Source organism: Vicia villosa, linkage group LG1 (assembly GCF_029867415.1).
Source record: "Vicia villosa cultivar HV-30 ecotype Madison, WI linkage group LG1, Vvil1.0, whole genome shotgun sequence".
Classification (NCBI taxonomy): Eukaryota; Viridiplantae; Streptophyta; class Magnoliopsida; order Fabales; family Fabaceae; genus Vicia; species Vicia villosa.
The window spans coordinates 244079317-244096287 of NC_081180.1; the positions used below are offsets into that span (position 1 = coordinate 244079317).

General features: G+C 36.4%; 1 protein-coding gene across 3 annotated transcripts in view; it reads right to left on the reverse strand.

Annotated features, from left to right (window-relative positions):
* The window catches only part of LOC131645062 (uncharacterized), a 33636-nt gene extending 19509 nt beyond the window's left edge, over positions 1 to 14127 (reverse strand). Inside the window, exon 1 of one of the 3 annotated variants that reach the window (XR_009296869.1) lies at positions 13722 to 14127. Coding sequence is in view for 1 of the 3 variants with exons in the window: in XM_058915717.1 (XP_058771700.1) it covers positions 13722 to 13750 (29 nt within the window). In the remaining 2 variants the exon portion in view is untranslated. The remainder of the gene's footprint in view (positions 1 to 13721) is intronic. The other 2 variants (XM_058915716.1, XM_058915717.1) reach the window with 2 other exon arrangements.
* Positions 14128 to 16971: the final 2844 nt, after the last annotated feature.

Genomic DNA, 16971 nt, shown 5'->3' on the forward strand with positions numbered 1-16971 from the left:
TACAAGTGGCAAGCTACGCTGACTGACAAAAGGAACGTTAAAAGCTATTATAGGCAACGTCAGTAGACACAGCGTGAACAAGGCTCGAGGTAGTTGACAAAAGCGTATAACATTAAATGCGATGCTGTACGGAACACGCAAAGCATTAAATGCACTCAACGGTCATCTTCTCCAACGCCTATAAATATGAAGTTCTGATGAGAAGCAAGGTTAACGATTCTGCACAAAACAACTCATATTAACTTGCTGAAACTCTGTTCTATTCAAAGCTCAGAATCTTCATCTTCATCAAAGCTCACTACATTGCTGTTGTAATATATTAGTGAGATTAAGCTTAAACGTTAAGAGAAATATCACAGTTTGTGATTATAGCTTTTAAGAAGCAATTGTAATACTCTTAGAATTGATTACATTAAGTTGTAAGGAACTAGAGTGATCGTGTGGATCAGTATACTCTAGGAAGTCTTAGAGGTTATCTAAGCAGGTTGTAACTAGAGTGATCGTGTGGATCAGAAGACTCTAGAAAAGTCTTAGAGGGTATCTAAGCAGTTGTTCCTGGAGTGATCAGTGTGTGATCAGAAGACTCTGGAAGACTTAGTTGCTGACTAAGTGGAGAACCATTGTAATCCGTGCGATTAGTGGATTAAATCCTCAGTTGAGGTAAATCATCTCTGCGGGGGTGGACTGGAGTAGTTTAGTTAACAACGAACCAGGATAAAAATAACTGTGCAATTTATTTTTATCTGTCCAGTTTTTAAAGCTACACTTATTCAAACCCCCCCCCCCCTTTCTAAGTGTTTTTCTATCCTTCAATTGGCATCAGAGCGCCGGTTCTAAGGTGCAAGCACTTAACCGTGTTTAGAAAAGATTCAGGAAGAGAAAAACGCTTCAGTAAAAGATGGCTGATGAAACTGCAAAGTCTACACCTGCATCTACATCTGGCTCTACTGAGCAACACAACGGTAACAATGGTTATACTAGACCGCCGGTATTTGATGGTGAAAACTTTGAATACTGGAAAGATAAACTGGAAAGTTACTTTCTTGGTCTAGATGGTGATCTATGGGATCTTCTGATGGATGGTTACAAACATCCAGTAAATGCCAGTGGCGTAAAGCTGACAAGGCAAGAAATGAATGATGATCAGAAGAAGCTTTTCAGGAATCATCATAAATGCAGAACTGTTTTGCTGAATGCTATCTCTCATGCTGAGTATGAGAAGATATCTAACAGGGAAACGGCCTATGACATATATGAGTCCTTGAAAATGAATCATGAAGGAAATGCTCAAGTCAAGGAGACTAAAGCTCTCGCTTTAATCCAGAAGTATAAAGCCTTCAAGATGGAGGATGATGAAGACATTGAAAAGATGTTTTCAAGATTTCAAACTCTTACTGCTGGATTGAGAGTTCTTGACAAGGGATACACCAAGGCTGATCACGTAAAGAAGATCATCAGAAGCTTACCCAGAAGATGGGGTCCTATGGTGACTGCATTCAAGATTGCAAAGAATCTGAATGAAGTTTCTCTGGAAGAGCTTATCAGTGCCTTGAGAAGCCATGAAATAGAGCTGGACGCAAATGAGCCTCAAAAGAAAGGTAAGTCTATTGCATTAAAATCCAATATCAAGAAATGCACTAACGCTTTTCAGGCTAGAGAAGAAGATCCTGAAGAATCAGAATCCGAAGAAGAAGATGAACTGTCCTTGATCTCCAGAAGGCTAAATCAACTCTGGAAGAACAAGCAAAGGAAGTTCAGAGGCGTCAGAAGTTCAAAGAAATTTGAACGTGGAGAATCTTCTGATGACAGAAGATTTGACAAGAAGAAGGTCATGTGCTATGAATGCAATGAGCCTGGACACTTCAAGAATGAATGTCCAAAACTTCAGAAGGAAAATCCCAAGAAGAAGTTTCATAAGAAGAAAGGTCTTATGGCAACCTGGGATGAGTCGGAAGATGATTCAGACTCTGAAGATGAGCAGGCTAACTGTGCGCTGATGGCGACAGAAGATGACGGATCAGAATCTACATCAGAATCAGATTCTGAAGAGGTATTTTCTGAACTTACTAGAGATGAGTTAGTTTCCGGTCTAACTGAACTTCTGGAATTCAAGTCTCAGATTAGTCTCAAATACAAAGAGCTGAAAAAGCTATTTGAATTTGAAACAAAGAAGCTTGAGTTGGAGAATTCTGAATTAAAAGAAAAACTTTTAAAATTATCCAATAATGTTGGATCTCCTTCTGATTCAGAAAAACTCACTCCTAGTCTAAACCATATTCTGAAAGAATATGATTTAAGTTTCAGGAAGTTCTTATCTAGAAGTATTGGCAGAAGTCAGCTAGCTTCTATGATATATGCTGTGTCTGGAAACAAAAGAGTTGGCATTGGTTTTGAGGGTGAAACCCCATACAAACTTGAACCTGTTGATGAAATGAAATTCACATACAAGCCATTGTATGATCAGTTCAAGTATGGCCACTCCCATGATATTAGGCACACTTCACATGCTCAAAGTTTTCACATAACACACACCAAAAAGCATGTGACACAACCTAGGAAATATCATGAAACTCACATTAAGAATTATCATGCTGTTCCTCCTATTGCTTACAATGTTAAACCCAAGTTCAATCAGAACTTGAGGAGAACTAACAAGAAAGGACCCAAGAAAATGTGGGTACCTAAGGATAAGATTATTCCTATTGCAGATATCCTTGGCTGCAAAAAGGACAAAGCACAACATGTCGTGGTACCTGGACTCTGGATGCTCACGACACATGACAGGAAGAAGGTCTATGTTCCAAGACCTGGTGCTTAAGTCTGGAGGAGAAGTAAAGTTTGGAGGAGATCAGAAGGGCAAGATAATTGGCTCTGGAACTATAAAGTCTGGTAACTCTCCTTCCATTTCTAATGTACTTCTTGTAGAAGGATTAACACATAACCTCTTATCTATCAGTCAATTGAGTGACAATGGTTATGATATAATCTTTAATCAAAAGTCGTGCAAGGCTGTAAATCAGAAGGATGGCTCAATCCTATTTACAGGCAAAAGGAAGAACAACATTTATAAGACAGATCTGCAAGATCTTATGAGTCAGAAGGTGACTTGTCTTATGTCTGTTTCTGAAGAGCAGTGGGTCTGGCACAGAAGATTAGGTCATGCTAGTTTGAGAAAGATTTCTCAGATTAACAAACTGGATCTTGTCAGAGGACTCCCTAATCTGAAATTCAAATCAGATGCTCTTTGTGAAGCATGTCAGAAGGGCAAGTTCTCCAAACCTGCATTCAAGTCCAAGAATGTTGTTTCTACCTCAAGGCCATTAGAACTCTTGCACATTGATCTGTTTGGCCCAGTCAAAACAGCATCTGTCAGAGGGAAGAAATATGGATTAGTCATCGTAGATGATTATAGCCGCTGGACGTGGGTAAAATTCTTGAAACACAAGGATGAGTCTCATTCAGTGTTCTTTGATTTCTGCATTCAGATTCAATCTGAAAAAGAGTGTAAAATCATAAAGGTCAGAAGTGATCATGGTGGTGAATTTGAGAACAGATCCTTTGAAGAATTCTTCAAAGAAAATGGTATTGCCCATGATTTCTCTTGTCCTAGAACTCCACAGCAAAATGGAGTTGTAGAACGAAAGAATAGGACTCTGCAAGAAATGGCCAGAACCATGATCAATGAAACCAATATGGCTAAGCATTTCTGGGCAGAAGCAATAAACACTGCATGCTATATTCAGAATAGAATCTCTATCAGACCTATTCTAAATAAGACTCCTTATGAATTGTGGAAGAATAAAAAGCCCAACATTTCATATTTCCATCCTTTTGGATGTGTATGCTTTATTCTGAACACTAAAGATCATCTTGGTAAGTTTGATTCCAAAGCACAAAAATGTTTCCTTCTTGGATATTCTGAACGCTCAAAAGGCTACAGAGTATACAATACTGAAACATTGATTGTGGAAGAATCAATCAATATCAGGTTTGATGATAAGCTTGGTTCTGAAAAACCAAAGCAGTTTGATAATTTTGCAGATTGTGATATTGATATATCAGAAGTTGTTGAGCCAAGAAGCAACGCATCAGAAGCAGAGCTTCTCAGAAGCAAAGAATCTGAAGATCAAGTATCAGCTTCTCTGGAGAATCTAAGCATTTCTGAAGAACCATCTGTCAGAAGATCATCCAGACTCATCTCTGGTCATTCAGAAGATGTCATTCTTGGGAAGAAGGATGATCCAATCAGAACAAGAGCATTCCTTAAGAACAATGCAGACTGTCAATTAGGTCTTGTATCTTTGATCGAGCCAACTTCTGTTGATCATGCTCTAGAAGATCCAGACTGGATAATTGCTATGCAAGAAGAACTGAATCAGTTTACAAGGAATGATGTTTGGGATCTTGTTCCTAGACCAGATGGATTCAATATAATCGGTACAAAATGGGTCTTCAGAAACAAGCTCAGTGAGAAAGGTGAAGTGGTAAGGAACAAAGCCAGACTGGTGGCTCAGGGTTATAGTCAGCAAGAAGGGATTGACTGTACAGAAACCTTTGCACCAGTGGCCAGGTTAGAATCTATTCGTCTATTAATTTCATTTGCCACTCAACATAACATCACTCTCTATCAGATGGATGTTAAGAGTGCCTTCTTAAATGGTTATATAGATGAAGAAGTTTATGTCCATCAACCTCCTGGTTTTGAAGACTCTATGTCTCCTAATCATGTTTTTAAACTAAAGAAATCGTTGTATGGATTGAAACAAGCTCCCAGAGCTTGGTATGAACGCTTAAGTTCTTTCCTTCTGGATAATGGTTTCACTAGAGGAAAAGTGGACACTACTCTCTTTTGTAAAACCTTTAAAAGGGATATTTTAATTTGTCAAATATATGTAGATGATATTATTTTTGGAACATCTAATGCTACACTTGGAAAGGAGTTTGCTGAGTCTATGCAGGCTGAGTTTGAAATGAGCATGATGGGAGAACTCAAGTATTTCCTTGGAATACAAATAAATCAAACATCAGAAGGAACGTATGTTCACCAAACCAAGTATGTGAAGGAACTTCTGAAGAAGTTTAATCTTCTAGACTGTAAAGAAGCCAAAACTCCTATGCATCCAACATGCATCCTAGGTAAGGATGAGGTAAGTAAGAAGGTAGATCAGAAGTTATACAGAGGTATGATTGGATCTCTTCTATATTTGACTGCTTCTAGACCTGACATTCTGTTCAGTGTTTGTTTGTGTGCTAGATTCCAATCAGATCCTAGAGAATCTCATTTAACTGCTGTTAAGAGAATTCTAAGGTATCTGAAAGGTACTACTAATGTTGGCTTAGTTTACAGAAAATCTATAGAATACAACTTAGTAGGATTCTGCGATGCTGACTATGCTGGAGACAGAATTGAAAGAAAGAGTACTTCAGGAAGTTGCCAATTTCTTGGAAGTCACTTGATCTCCTGGTATAGCAAGAAGCAAGCAACTATTGCTCTATCAACAACAGAAGCAGAATATGTCGCTGCTGCTGGTTGCAGTACACAGATGCTCTGGATGAAGAGTCAGTTAGAAGATTATCAGATATATGAGAGTAACATTCCTATATTCTGTGATAATACTTCTGCTATATGTTTATCTAAGAATCCTATTCTTCATTCAAAGGCTAAACATATTGAGATTAAACATCATTTCATAAGGGACTATGTTCAGAAGGGTGTTATATCTTTAAACTTTGTGGATACAGACCATCAATGGGCTGATATCTTTACAAAACCCCTGGCTGAAGATAGGTTTAAGTTCATTCTGAAGAACATCAGTATGGATTTATGCCCAGAATGAGAAGATGAGAAGTTCTTATGTATGAGTATCTTCTGAAATGAAAGTGGATTATTTTTTTAATCAGAAGTTCTGATTGAAATCTTTTAGAAATTATGATTCGGTTATTACTAACGTTTCAGTGTCTAAGTTGATTCAGAACCTCTTTTAAAGCAAAACAGCTGTAACGTTTTATCTCGGGATGGTAAACCTGTCGTTACTGTTCATGGATAAGCGCGCGTGCAGTTGAAGGGACGCCGACCATAGGTAACTGTGCTAGTCACCTCATTTGTCTTTATTATCTCTCCTCATGTCACGTAACATTAAATGCTATCCATCATTTGTTTCATTTTATTTTTTTTTAAATACTCTTCAAACGCTTCTCCTTCCCTCTTATATTTTCTCTATTACACTTTGTCCTTGTTTTCCTTCTCTATCTCTCTGCATTCCTCATAAAGTTTTTTTAAAAAAAAAAAAAATCCTAGTTCAAACCTAGCATTCATCTTGAATCCTTTGTCTGGATCTCTTCATCTTGCTCTAAGCCTGTTGAAGATCTATGACTCAAAGGCGGCAGATCTCTGCATATCTCGGGATGGCTCTCCTAATACCTCTCAAGTCAGACCTCTTCTGTGATGTTGTTATCAACGTTCATCCAAAGACAGAAGACTTTCTTGAGTTATGGGAAGAGGTTAAGAATGATATTCTTAACTTCTATGTTAAGAGAAAGCCCCGTTTGCAACAGTAGCTCTCTGTCTGTGAACTGTCCCTCTCTTCCTCTTTGGTCTCTTGGATCTCTCCTACAGTGGAGGTTCTAGTCTGGAAGACAAGAGTCCACAGGGATTCTTGATGGGTTGACACAGAATGTGTCTTGCTAGGGTTTTGTTTTTATTTATTTATTTTTTTTTTGTAGTCATTTCCTCTTGGGATGACTTTTTATGTATTTGCTAGGAATGTTTCTCATCTTGTTAAACATAAGAACCTTTTGTAATATCTTTTGATTATCAATGAAAAGTTTCTTTGTTTTTTACATTCCAGTGATTTTATTTGTCGTTTTATTCATCTGAATCTTTTGAAATATTCTTTTTGATGTTATGACAAAAAGGGGGAGAAAGATAAATGATAAATGATTTGATTAATCTATCAGTTGCTGGGTAAAGCTCCCACACATTTTCTAACAAGAACTGCAAGTTCTATATGGTTTAAGTGTTTTGCAGGTATAAAGAAGTGAAAAGAATTTTCAAAGCAAACACAAGAAGCAAAACCATAAGAAGTGTTATTCTGTAAAAAGAATAAGCTCATGGAAACTGAAGCATGCTGAGTGCTGTCAAGCTTCAGAAATCAGAAGCAAGAAAGAAGAATGAATCAGAAGCACTGATAATAGAATTTGATCCATATTTGTCTATTTGCTCTGACAAAATTCTATTTGCTCTGATAACATTTTTTTAGCCTATATGGCTCTGATACATATCATGTGTTCTAATATACATTTTATGTTCTGACTCGTTCATGCTGACTTTTGTCGTTTAGTTTTTGTTCTGTAACATTTCAGGATGTAGAGATGCTCTGATGATGCTCTGGTACATTCAACAATGTTCTGATACAAATCTAGCATGAAGTGATGTTGGTAGAAATTCAAGCTCTGAAGCTATCCGAGGGAAGCAGAAATCAGAAGCTGTGAATGTTCTAAAGATCCAGAAAACTCAAGTTCTGAAGCTGTCCTAAAAGGAAGCAGAAATCAGAAGCTGTGAATGTTCTGAAGATCAAAGAAATTCAAGTTCTGAAGCTGTCCTAAATGGAAGCAGAAATCAGAAGCTGTGAATGTTCTGAAGATCAAAGAAATTCAAGTTCTGAAGCTGTCCTAGATGGAAGCAGGAATCAGAAGCTGTGAGTGTTCTAGGGATCTAAAGAAATTCTAGTTCTGAAGCTGTCCAATGGAAGCAGAAGTCAGAAGCTATGAATTCTCTAAAGACAGAAGCTTATGTGATCGTCTCTACCGAAATAATCAGGGAAGTCTTTTATTAAAGTTCTTCGAGTATTTATTTCAGGGGGAGATTATTTATCTCAGGGGGAGATTGTTAATCTCAGGGGGAGACATATTCATATGCTTATGCTATAGCTGTGTAATTTGTCTTTTGCCGTCTGCTCTTTCTGATCGCAAATTCATATCATTTATATATGTTTTTGTCATCATCAAAAAGGGGGAGATTGTTAGAACAAGATTTGTTCTGATCAATTATCTTAGTTTTGATGATAACAATAATATGAATTTTGCTTAAGATAATATGGTACTCTAATCCAATGCAATTTCCTTTTCAGGAAATATATAAAGAGTATGCATAATTCAGCGCTCAGAAGCTTTGTCTCAAGGGTTCAGCATGCAACATCAGAACATGGTCTGGCAAGACATCAGAAGATGGTCGAAGCAGAATCAGAACATGGGTCTATGGAAGCATCAGAAGAACATGAGATCAGAAGCACTGAAGTTCTGATGGTATCACGCACAGAAGCACTTCAAGGTCAGAAGATCAGAAGATGCTTTGCACCAAGCTGTTTGACTCTGATGATATTCAAACGTTGTATTCACAAACATCAGATCAGAAGGAAGTACAAGTGGCAAGCTACGCTGACTGACAAAAGGAACGTTAAAAGCTATTATAGGCAACGTCAGTAGACACAGCGTGAACAAGGCTCGAGGTAGTTGACAAAAGCGTATAACATTAAATGCGATGCTGTACGGAACACGCAAAGCATTAAATGCACTCAACGGTCATCTTCTCCAACGCCTATAAATATGAAGTTCTGATGAGAAGCAAGGTTAACGATTCTGCACAAAACAACTCATATTAACTTGCTGAAACTCTGTTCTATTCAAAGCTCAGAATCTTCATCTTCATCAAAGCTCACTACATTGCTGTTGTAATATATTAGTGAGATTAAGCTTAAACGTTAAGAGAAATATCACAGTTTGTGATTATAGCTTTTAAGAAGCAATTGTAATACTCTTAGAATTGATTACATTAAGTTGTAAGGAACTAGAGTGATCGTGTGGATCAGTATACTCTAGGAAGTCTTAGAGGTTATCTAAGCAGGTTGTAACTAGAGTGATCGTGTGGATCAGAAGACTCTAGAAAAGTCTTAGAGGGTATCTAAGCAGTTGTTCCTGGAGTGATCAGTGTGTGATCAGAAGACTCTGGAAGACTTAGTTGCTGACTAAGTGGAGAACCATTGTAATCCGTGCGATTAGTGGATTAAATCCTCAGTTGAGGTAAATCATCTCTGCGGGGGTGGACTGGAGTAGTTTAGTTAACAACGAACCAGGATAAAAATAACTGTGCAATTTATTTTTATCTGTCCAGTTTTTAAAGCTACACTTATTCAAACCCCCCCCCCCTTTCTAAGTGTTTTTCTATCCTTCACTACCCTTTCCTTCTTATAGTTTTTATTTGCCCTAACCTTTTCTGCCTTCAAGCGTTCGACTTGTCGAACCCTATCTGCTAACTGGGCCATATCCCTAAGATACTGAGTATCTAATTTCTTTCTAATTGAATAATCTAAACCCCCCGCAGCCATTTCGACTAATTCATGTTCTGGGACAGTTGTGAAACATCTAGATTTCAACAGACGGAACCTATTCAAGTAGTCATCAATTGGTTCTGTAAACTTCCTCTTAATACTAGCCAATTCCTTCAAACTTATCTTGGTTTGACCCATATAGAATTGTTCATGGAATAACCTTTCCAAGTATGCCCATGCATCTATCGAGTTTGGTGGCAAAGTGGTGAACCAAATGAACGCATTCTTTGTTAGCGAACTAGGGAAGTATTTGATCCGTAAATCCTCGTTCCCTGCTAAATCCCCTGCTTCTGTCAAATATCTGGCAATATGTTCCACAGTTGACTCGCTAGTTTCGCCTGAAAACTTTGTAAACTTAGGTACCTTAGTGCCCCTAGGCAATTCTGTCTGCATAATGTAATCTGATATGGGGGACGTATAGTTTGGACGTCGAAGTCCAGTACTAAGGCCATTATTGGCCATAACCCTTTCTATCATGGCCGTTAGGTTATTTTCCGTAGCCAGATTTTCCCTTCTGACTCTCTGGACAATCTCATCTGGATGTTCGTTCCTACCCACAATCCTTAATCTGGGTCGCTCTTCTTCTTCCGTTTCCTGTCGAATGGGAACGGTTCTTTGATTCGAAGCCTCTAAATTAATCACTTGAGTTCCTTCGATCGTTTCTGTTCTTCGTGAGGGGCCTACATCCCTAGTGGCTGTCCTAAATGGGGGATCCACATCTTGTATACGCTCCAAAACAGGCCTCACTTCTTGATTCGAAGGCTGTTTGTCTTTTCTTCTGGGTGGTGGCACTCCCATGAAATCTGCCATTCGATTCATTTGAGATGATATCTTTTGGAAAGTCTCCACGTTTTCCCGATTTGTGCTAGCAATATTCGTCGCTAGTGGGTTCAAAATTGAAGCCAACTCTTTGGCCAAAGCCCCTAACATATCATGGTTGCTTGCATCCATTTCTTGCCGGAATGCTGCTTGGTTACTTGTGGTAAACATGGGTATCTGGGTAGAAAAACTAGTGTTGTGTGCACTTCGACCCACTGAACCAACATTTGGCAAAAACGTCGCATTATTAGTTGTAGCATATGTAGGCCCAGCCCCTCGTACGCCTGTTCCATATGGGAATGGCATTCCGTATGGGTTATTTGGCCTTCATTCGAAAGCAGAGTTTGTGCCTTGACTAAACAAGTTGTTTGCAGCATTTGTCGAGGAAAACGGTATATCCTCTGCGCTTGTGGATGAAGGTGCAGTGGTCGACACTGAAACTGGAACAGTCCCTAATGGTCCTGTATTATTCTCAGGGATGGCCTGGGAATTATCTGCAGGTCTTGACCCATTTGGACCTGGTATATCCCGTGCTCCTTGAGTGGAAGTCGAATTTGCTGCGCCTGATCCTGAACCTTGTGGGGGATCTTGATCTCCCCCTGCACTGGTCGTGACGACCATTTTCTTGTTGTACCTTCGTTTGGGAATCGGTTGTGCATTGTTCGTTAACTTACCGTTCCTAAGGTTCATACAAGGTCTTGATATTTTCTAGACAAAAATAAAACAATTGATTAAAAACAATCTGGTTGACACAGTCCCACCGGGCGTGCCAATTTGTTTACGGTGATTTCCGGTAAACAACCGCTAGTCTTCCAAACTATAAGTAAATATGATTTGGTTACTCGCAGGATCGACTAGATTGATCCTAGGACACATAGTCAAAAAGATTGTTATCAATGGCCGTTCGAACCATATTTATGATTTATCTTTGTCAATAAGAGTTTCTTCGAATAAAACAAGTAAACTTGATAGTGACTTTGTTATATGCAAGTATAACTTCAACAAAAGGGTAAAGTAAAAATAAGACATGAAACGAAAACTGTTTAAAGTACAAAGAATCTAAAATTGCAGAAATATTAAATACTTCAAAAGTAAATGACATGAAAATAACAGTACAAGAATGTAAATGGCAAGAAGTAAATGAAATGCAATAATACTGAAAAGATATCTGAAAACGAAAAGGGAATACACATGTATTAAAATGGTGGTGTCATACGTACATTTCTCAGCAAACTCTTTCTCTTTAACACTTGATACTTGAGTGATATGTGAGTGATTTGTACAAAATGAACACCCAGAATCTTAACATTAAGACTCCTATTTATACTAATTTCGACCTTAACGGCCCTACGCTAATCTAATGCCACGTTTCTCATAAGAACTCCAGGGATGCCATCTGTTGTTAGACAGTTACGAAACCGTCTTCGAATTTCAAATCTTCCCGCCTAAGTCCTTCTTCGATGCGTGGCAGTGTATTTAACATTAAAACACTACGAAAACACGCTAATTAGTAATACTTTAACATATTTCATGAAATTTGCCTAAGTCTTCGAAGACATGTACTCCTATGAGCTTCAGTGTTCATCATCTCCGCTGTGACTTAGAAATCTTCACTCTCGAAGCATGGCCATCAGGAGCCATTTTCTTATCTTCAAACGATGGTCATCAGTAACCATCTCTTCTTCGAATTTTTATTCTTCGAAGAACCATATATTTGCAAAACGAAATCTTCAGCTAACAATACCTCAATAAATCAAGATCAATGCTATTCTTGAATTCTTTGATGCTAGCTTTCACACATGATGAATTTTGAGTATTTGATTTGATTAAATGCACTTTAGACTTTTTCCATACTTTTGTCATGATCATTTGATTATTACTTTGTCTTCATCAAAACAAAATAGATGGAGTCTTGACTTCACATTCTCTCCCTTTTTGATGATGACAAACCATTAAAATTTGAAGTGCTTGGATCTCTTGAAAAACTTGAATCTCTTATGTGAATGGAAGATTTGGAGTCAGAAATGAAGGGGTGAAAAACACTTAGAAAGGGGGGGTGATTGAATAAGGGTTGATTCTAGAAAATGGTAGATGAAAAATAATCACACAAATATTTTTATCCTGGTTCGTTGTTGATCAAACTACTCCAGTCCACCCCTGACAGAGTGATTTACCTCTTTAGCAACCTGCCATAAAAATAAAGACTTAGAGTCGCCACCTATTCTGAAGGGCGAATAGGAAACCCTACGCAGTTTAGAGATCGGGGTAAGTTATTATAATCAGGTCGAGGGAAGGTGTTAGGCACCCTCAACCCTTTCCTATGGCTTTGAATCTAAGGTAACAGTTTATGGCTAAAATAATAGGGTTTAATAGCTAAGGAAATGAATAGGTCGAAAATTGAGATTTGAACTGAATTGAGATTTTAGGGGGGAGACTCGCCTTGTTACCAAGTGCCTACGTATCTCCTTAGGGAGAATCAGAGTCAACGTAGTTCGGGCACAGGGTTGTACACCTTTGGATTCGATATGATATGGTTTGAAGGCTTTTTGAATGGCCTATCGTAGTTTTGAATTTGATTTGAAAGGCATTTTGAGTTGCCTTGTCGAAAAGGATGAAAATCCGTAGTTTGATTTGAAGTGTTTGGGAATGTTTTAGATTTGGGCGTACAACCCTGATTTGATATGGCACCGTTAGATGCGATGGTCAATAGATTTGACCACTATAGCTAACGGATTAATGGGGTATTGCTGGTTACTCTGACCGATAGATTCGATCGTCGCGGGCAGCAAATAAAATGTATTTTAAATTTGTAATTAGATTATCTCTTGTCTAATGCGACCAATAGATTTAGTCGGGTCGAGAAGAGAATTAATTAAGTTTGTTGGATATTTGATCGGAGCGACATAGAGAGTCGACCGATTCGAAGACGGGATAAGATTTTTACCCATCATTATACGGGAGGAATTAGATTTTTTTTGTATTTTATATTTGTATTTTTAGATAATTAATTAAAATAAGTTAAACTATTAAATTAAAAAAGATAAAAAGACTAAATTCATAAAGAGTGTAAATGGTAATCCCAAATGGTGTAAAAAGTTAATGGGCTTGAATCAAGTGATGAATTAGTCAAATTCAATATTCTTTCTAGACTAGAACCTATAATATTAGTAATAATAATATTAAAAAAAAAAAAAGAAATAAAAGCATAAAAATGGAAGGGGAATTATATAGATCCCCGAAATAATAAGACATGTGGCAATGCTTATTTACTAAAAAAACAAAATGAAATGAAACAAGTAGTAAATTAGTAGTAAAAGAAAATTTAAGTACAAAATAGATCTATACTTTTCCTTCTCTTCAATCATTCTTCCTCTTTTCTAACAACCACACCACATCTCTCATCAAACTCCAAACAAAAACTATCAAAACTCAAAGCAAAACTGCAATTATACATTAATCTGAACCAATTTTGATTTATGCCATAAGATTAGTAAGATGGGAGGAGAAAGGCAGTACCTGCGGTGGCAATCAAAACAGTATCGCATGGAGGGGGTTTGCCGGTGAGTTGCGGCCACGGTGGTGGAGCGGCTGGTTTTAGTTGCGGCGGAAGGTTTCCAGCGGAAGGTTTGAAGGTCGGATCCTTTTTTACAGTAGCTCCCTCTTTCGATTTTCTCCGTCCTTTTTTCTCCCCTCCAAAAAAAAATCCCCTTCTTCTGAGTTCTTGTTTCCTTTATATAGTTAGGGTTTGATTCGTATTAGGAAGAATTAGGGGTGCTCGCGGTGCGGTTTGAGCGGTTTTGACGAAAAAAATCATCCGAACCGCAAGAGAAAAAATAGTGCGGTTTGGTTTGGTTCGGTTGACTTTTAAAAAAAATCCGAACCAAACCAAATCAAACTAATGCGGTTTGGTTCGGTTCGGTTGGTTCGGTTTCTTACAAATATTTTATTGAGCCATACATACATATATATATATATATATATATATATATATATATATATATATATATATATATATATATATATATATATATATATATATATGACAACATAATTTTATATTTAGACATTTATACACTAACAAATAACAACAAAACTTGTCATATTTTGACAACAATTTTCCATGTAATATGTAAAAATTAAATTAGACAAAAGTGGAATATTAAACATAAAATAATAGCATAAAACAATATAAAATTATTAAAATGAAAAAAAAAATAGAAGAGACGAAAGATTAATGAAGGTGAAAAAGAAAAAGTGTTGAGAGATTAGAGAAGAAGATGTGCGATAAAAATGAAACTGAAATACGGAACATTTACATAAAAATGAGAAGGTGAAAAAGAAAGAATATAGGAGAGTAAAGATTATAGAAGAAGAGGGAAGATGTATGTGACAAAGAAGGTGAAATAATTTTATTAGAGATTTGAGAAGATCGAGACTGAAATTATGTGTAAGGATGAGAAAATTGTTCGTATTCATAAGGCTAATGTATAATAGGTTTAATTTTGGGTTGGATGTGAGTTAAGTAAAATTTAGGTTGTAACATAATGCGGTTTGATTCGGTTTGGTTTGGTTTACAAAATATAAACCGCAAACCGAACCGTGCGGTTTTATTAAAAAATGACCCAAACTAATCCGAAACAAATGCGGTTTTTTGCGGTTTCGGTTTGATTTAGTTTGGTTTGCGGTTTTCTATTGGGTTGGTTTGGTTTTGAGCACCCCTAGGAAGAATTAGATTAGATTCAGAAATTAGTTATAGGTTTGATTTGTTGTAATTTTCGGTTTTATTTTAGATTAGGAAAGATTCAATTTCTGTTTAAAGCTTGTTATTTGATTTGGTTCACTTATAAATGGAAACAATTAATTGTTTATACTCATATTCAATTTGTTTTCCGGATTCGTTTTATTTGAGTTTGGTCAAGAATTGGATTTGGATTTGAAAGAAAGAGTTAGGGTTTGTGGTAGTGTGTGGCGGCCGTTCTCGGAGGTTGAAGAAGAAAAGGTTCTAAACCCTATTTTGACTTGGTCAACACAATTAATTGTTTATTTAACAAAATAATCACCTAATAAATTTAAGGCTTAATTACAACTTTGGTCCCCCTATTTTGTCTTTTTCTCGATTTTAGTCCCCCCATTTTTAAAACCACGATTTTGGTCCTCTTTTTGAGTTTTCTAATGAAAAAGAGACAGGAATAGGGACTAATTTTGCAGAAAAAAACAAAATAGAGGGACGAAAATTGCACAGAAAACTTAAAAAAGGAACTAAAATAGTGATTTTTAAAATAGAGGGATGAAAATCAAGAAAAAGACAAAATAGGAGGATTAAAGTTGCAATTAAGCCTAAATTTAATTAATCACTTAACAAAACAAAGACTCAGTAATAATAATAATAATAAATGATAATTAATTAATTATATTGATAACGATAATAAAATGCTGAAAGAGAAAGATGTTTAAGTAATTGTTGACAATACCTTTATAATAATATAAAATACACATTTTTATATTAACTAAGCTAATCAAACAAAAAGAACGCGTTTTTTTATTTTATTCTCTTTTTAAAACACTAATTAAACTAAGATTGATAAAAAAAACTAGCAATGTTATCCTAATATTATTAATTAAGACTAACAATATCGTCCAAAAAAAAAAACTCACAATTCTCCCCTTTTTTTTAGATGTTTATATACTTTTAATAATTAACAAAGAAATAGCTACACTAACAAACTAGTTAAATATAACCTAAATATATATTACACATAAATATACTAACCAATTTGCATGTTAAGCCCATAGGTTTCTTTTTTCTTTTAGACACCCCTTTTAGAGTTAACAATAATAATATAAAAATCTAACTTCTAATATATAAATTAAAATGTTAGTATAAAAATTTAAAATAAACCAAAGAAATTTATAAGACTCAATTTTGAAAATTATTTGATTTCTTCGAAAATAAAGTGGTTAAATTTGGGGTATGACAACATCCAATGAGGATTTAATCCACTAATCAATTTTGATTACAATGGTTTTCCACTTAGACAACTTCTAAGTCTTCTAGAGTATGCTGATCACAACTTGATCACTCTATGTATTCTTTTACAAAATATTGAACAATGTTACAAGAGTTTAAAGTGCTTCTTAATAAGCTATAATATCCAAGTGATTTACTCTCAAGATTAAGTTCTAACACTCACTAAAATATTACAATATTTGTGAGGTTGAAGATGAAGATCTTTGATGTATGTGTGATAACGTGTAGAAACAATTTGGTAGCATAAGATTGCTTTTGCGTAAGTTATCTGTTCTTCAGCGTCCAGAGCTTCTCTTATATAGGCAATGAGAAAAGTGACCGCTGAGGAGCATTTAATGCGTTACGTGAATAGTACACTGCTGCATGTAATGTTTCACTCTTTTGTCAACTACCTCGAGCCTTGTATCAACTGCTCTTGTTGACTTTGCCTTTTGTAGCTTCTAACGTACCTTTTGTCAATTCATATTTGACGTTGTAGCTTTTTCATCTTGTACTTGATTTTGGACTCAGATTATGAGAGTGACGTTTGAATATCAGAGTCTTCAGCGTTGATGCAAAATATAACTTCAGTCAGCAGACTTTGGAAGTTCCTTGCAGCGTGATACCATCAAATCTTCAGAGCCTTGCTTTTGATTGCCATCTTCTGATGCCTTCCAGATCATGTTCTGATTTTCTCAAGACCATCTTCAGATGTCTTCCAGACCATGTTCCGACGAATTCATCCAGATCTTTTGGGTC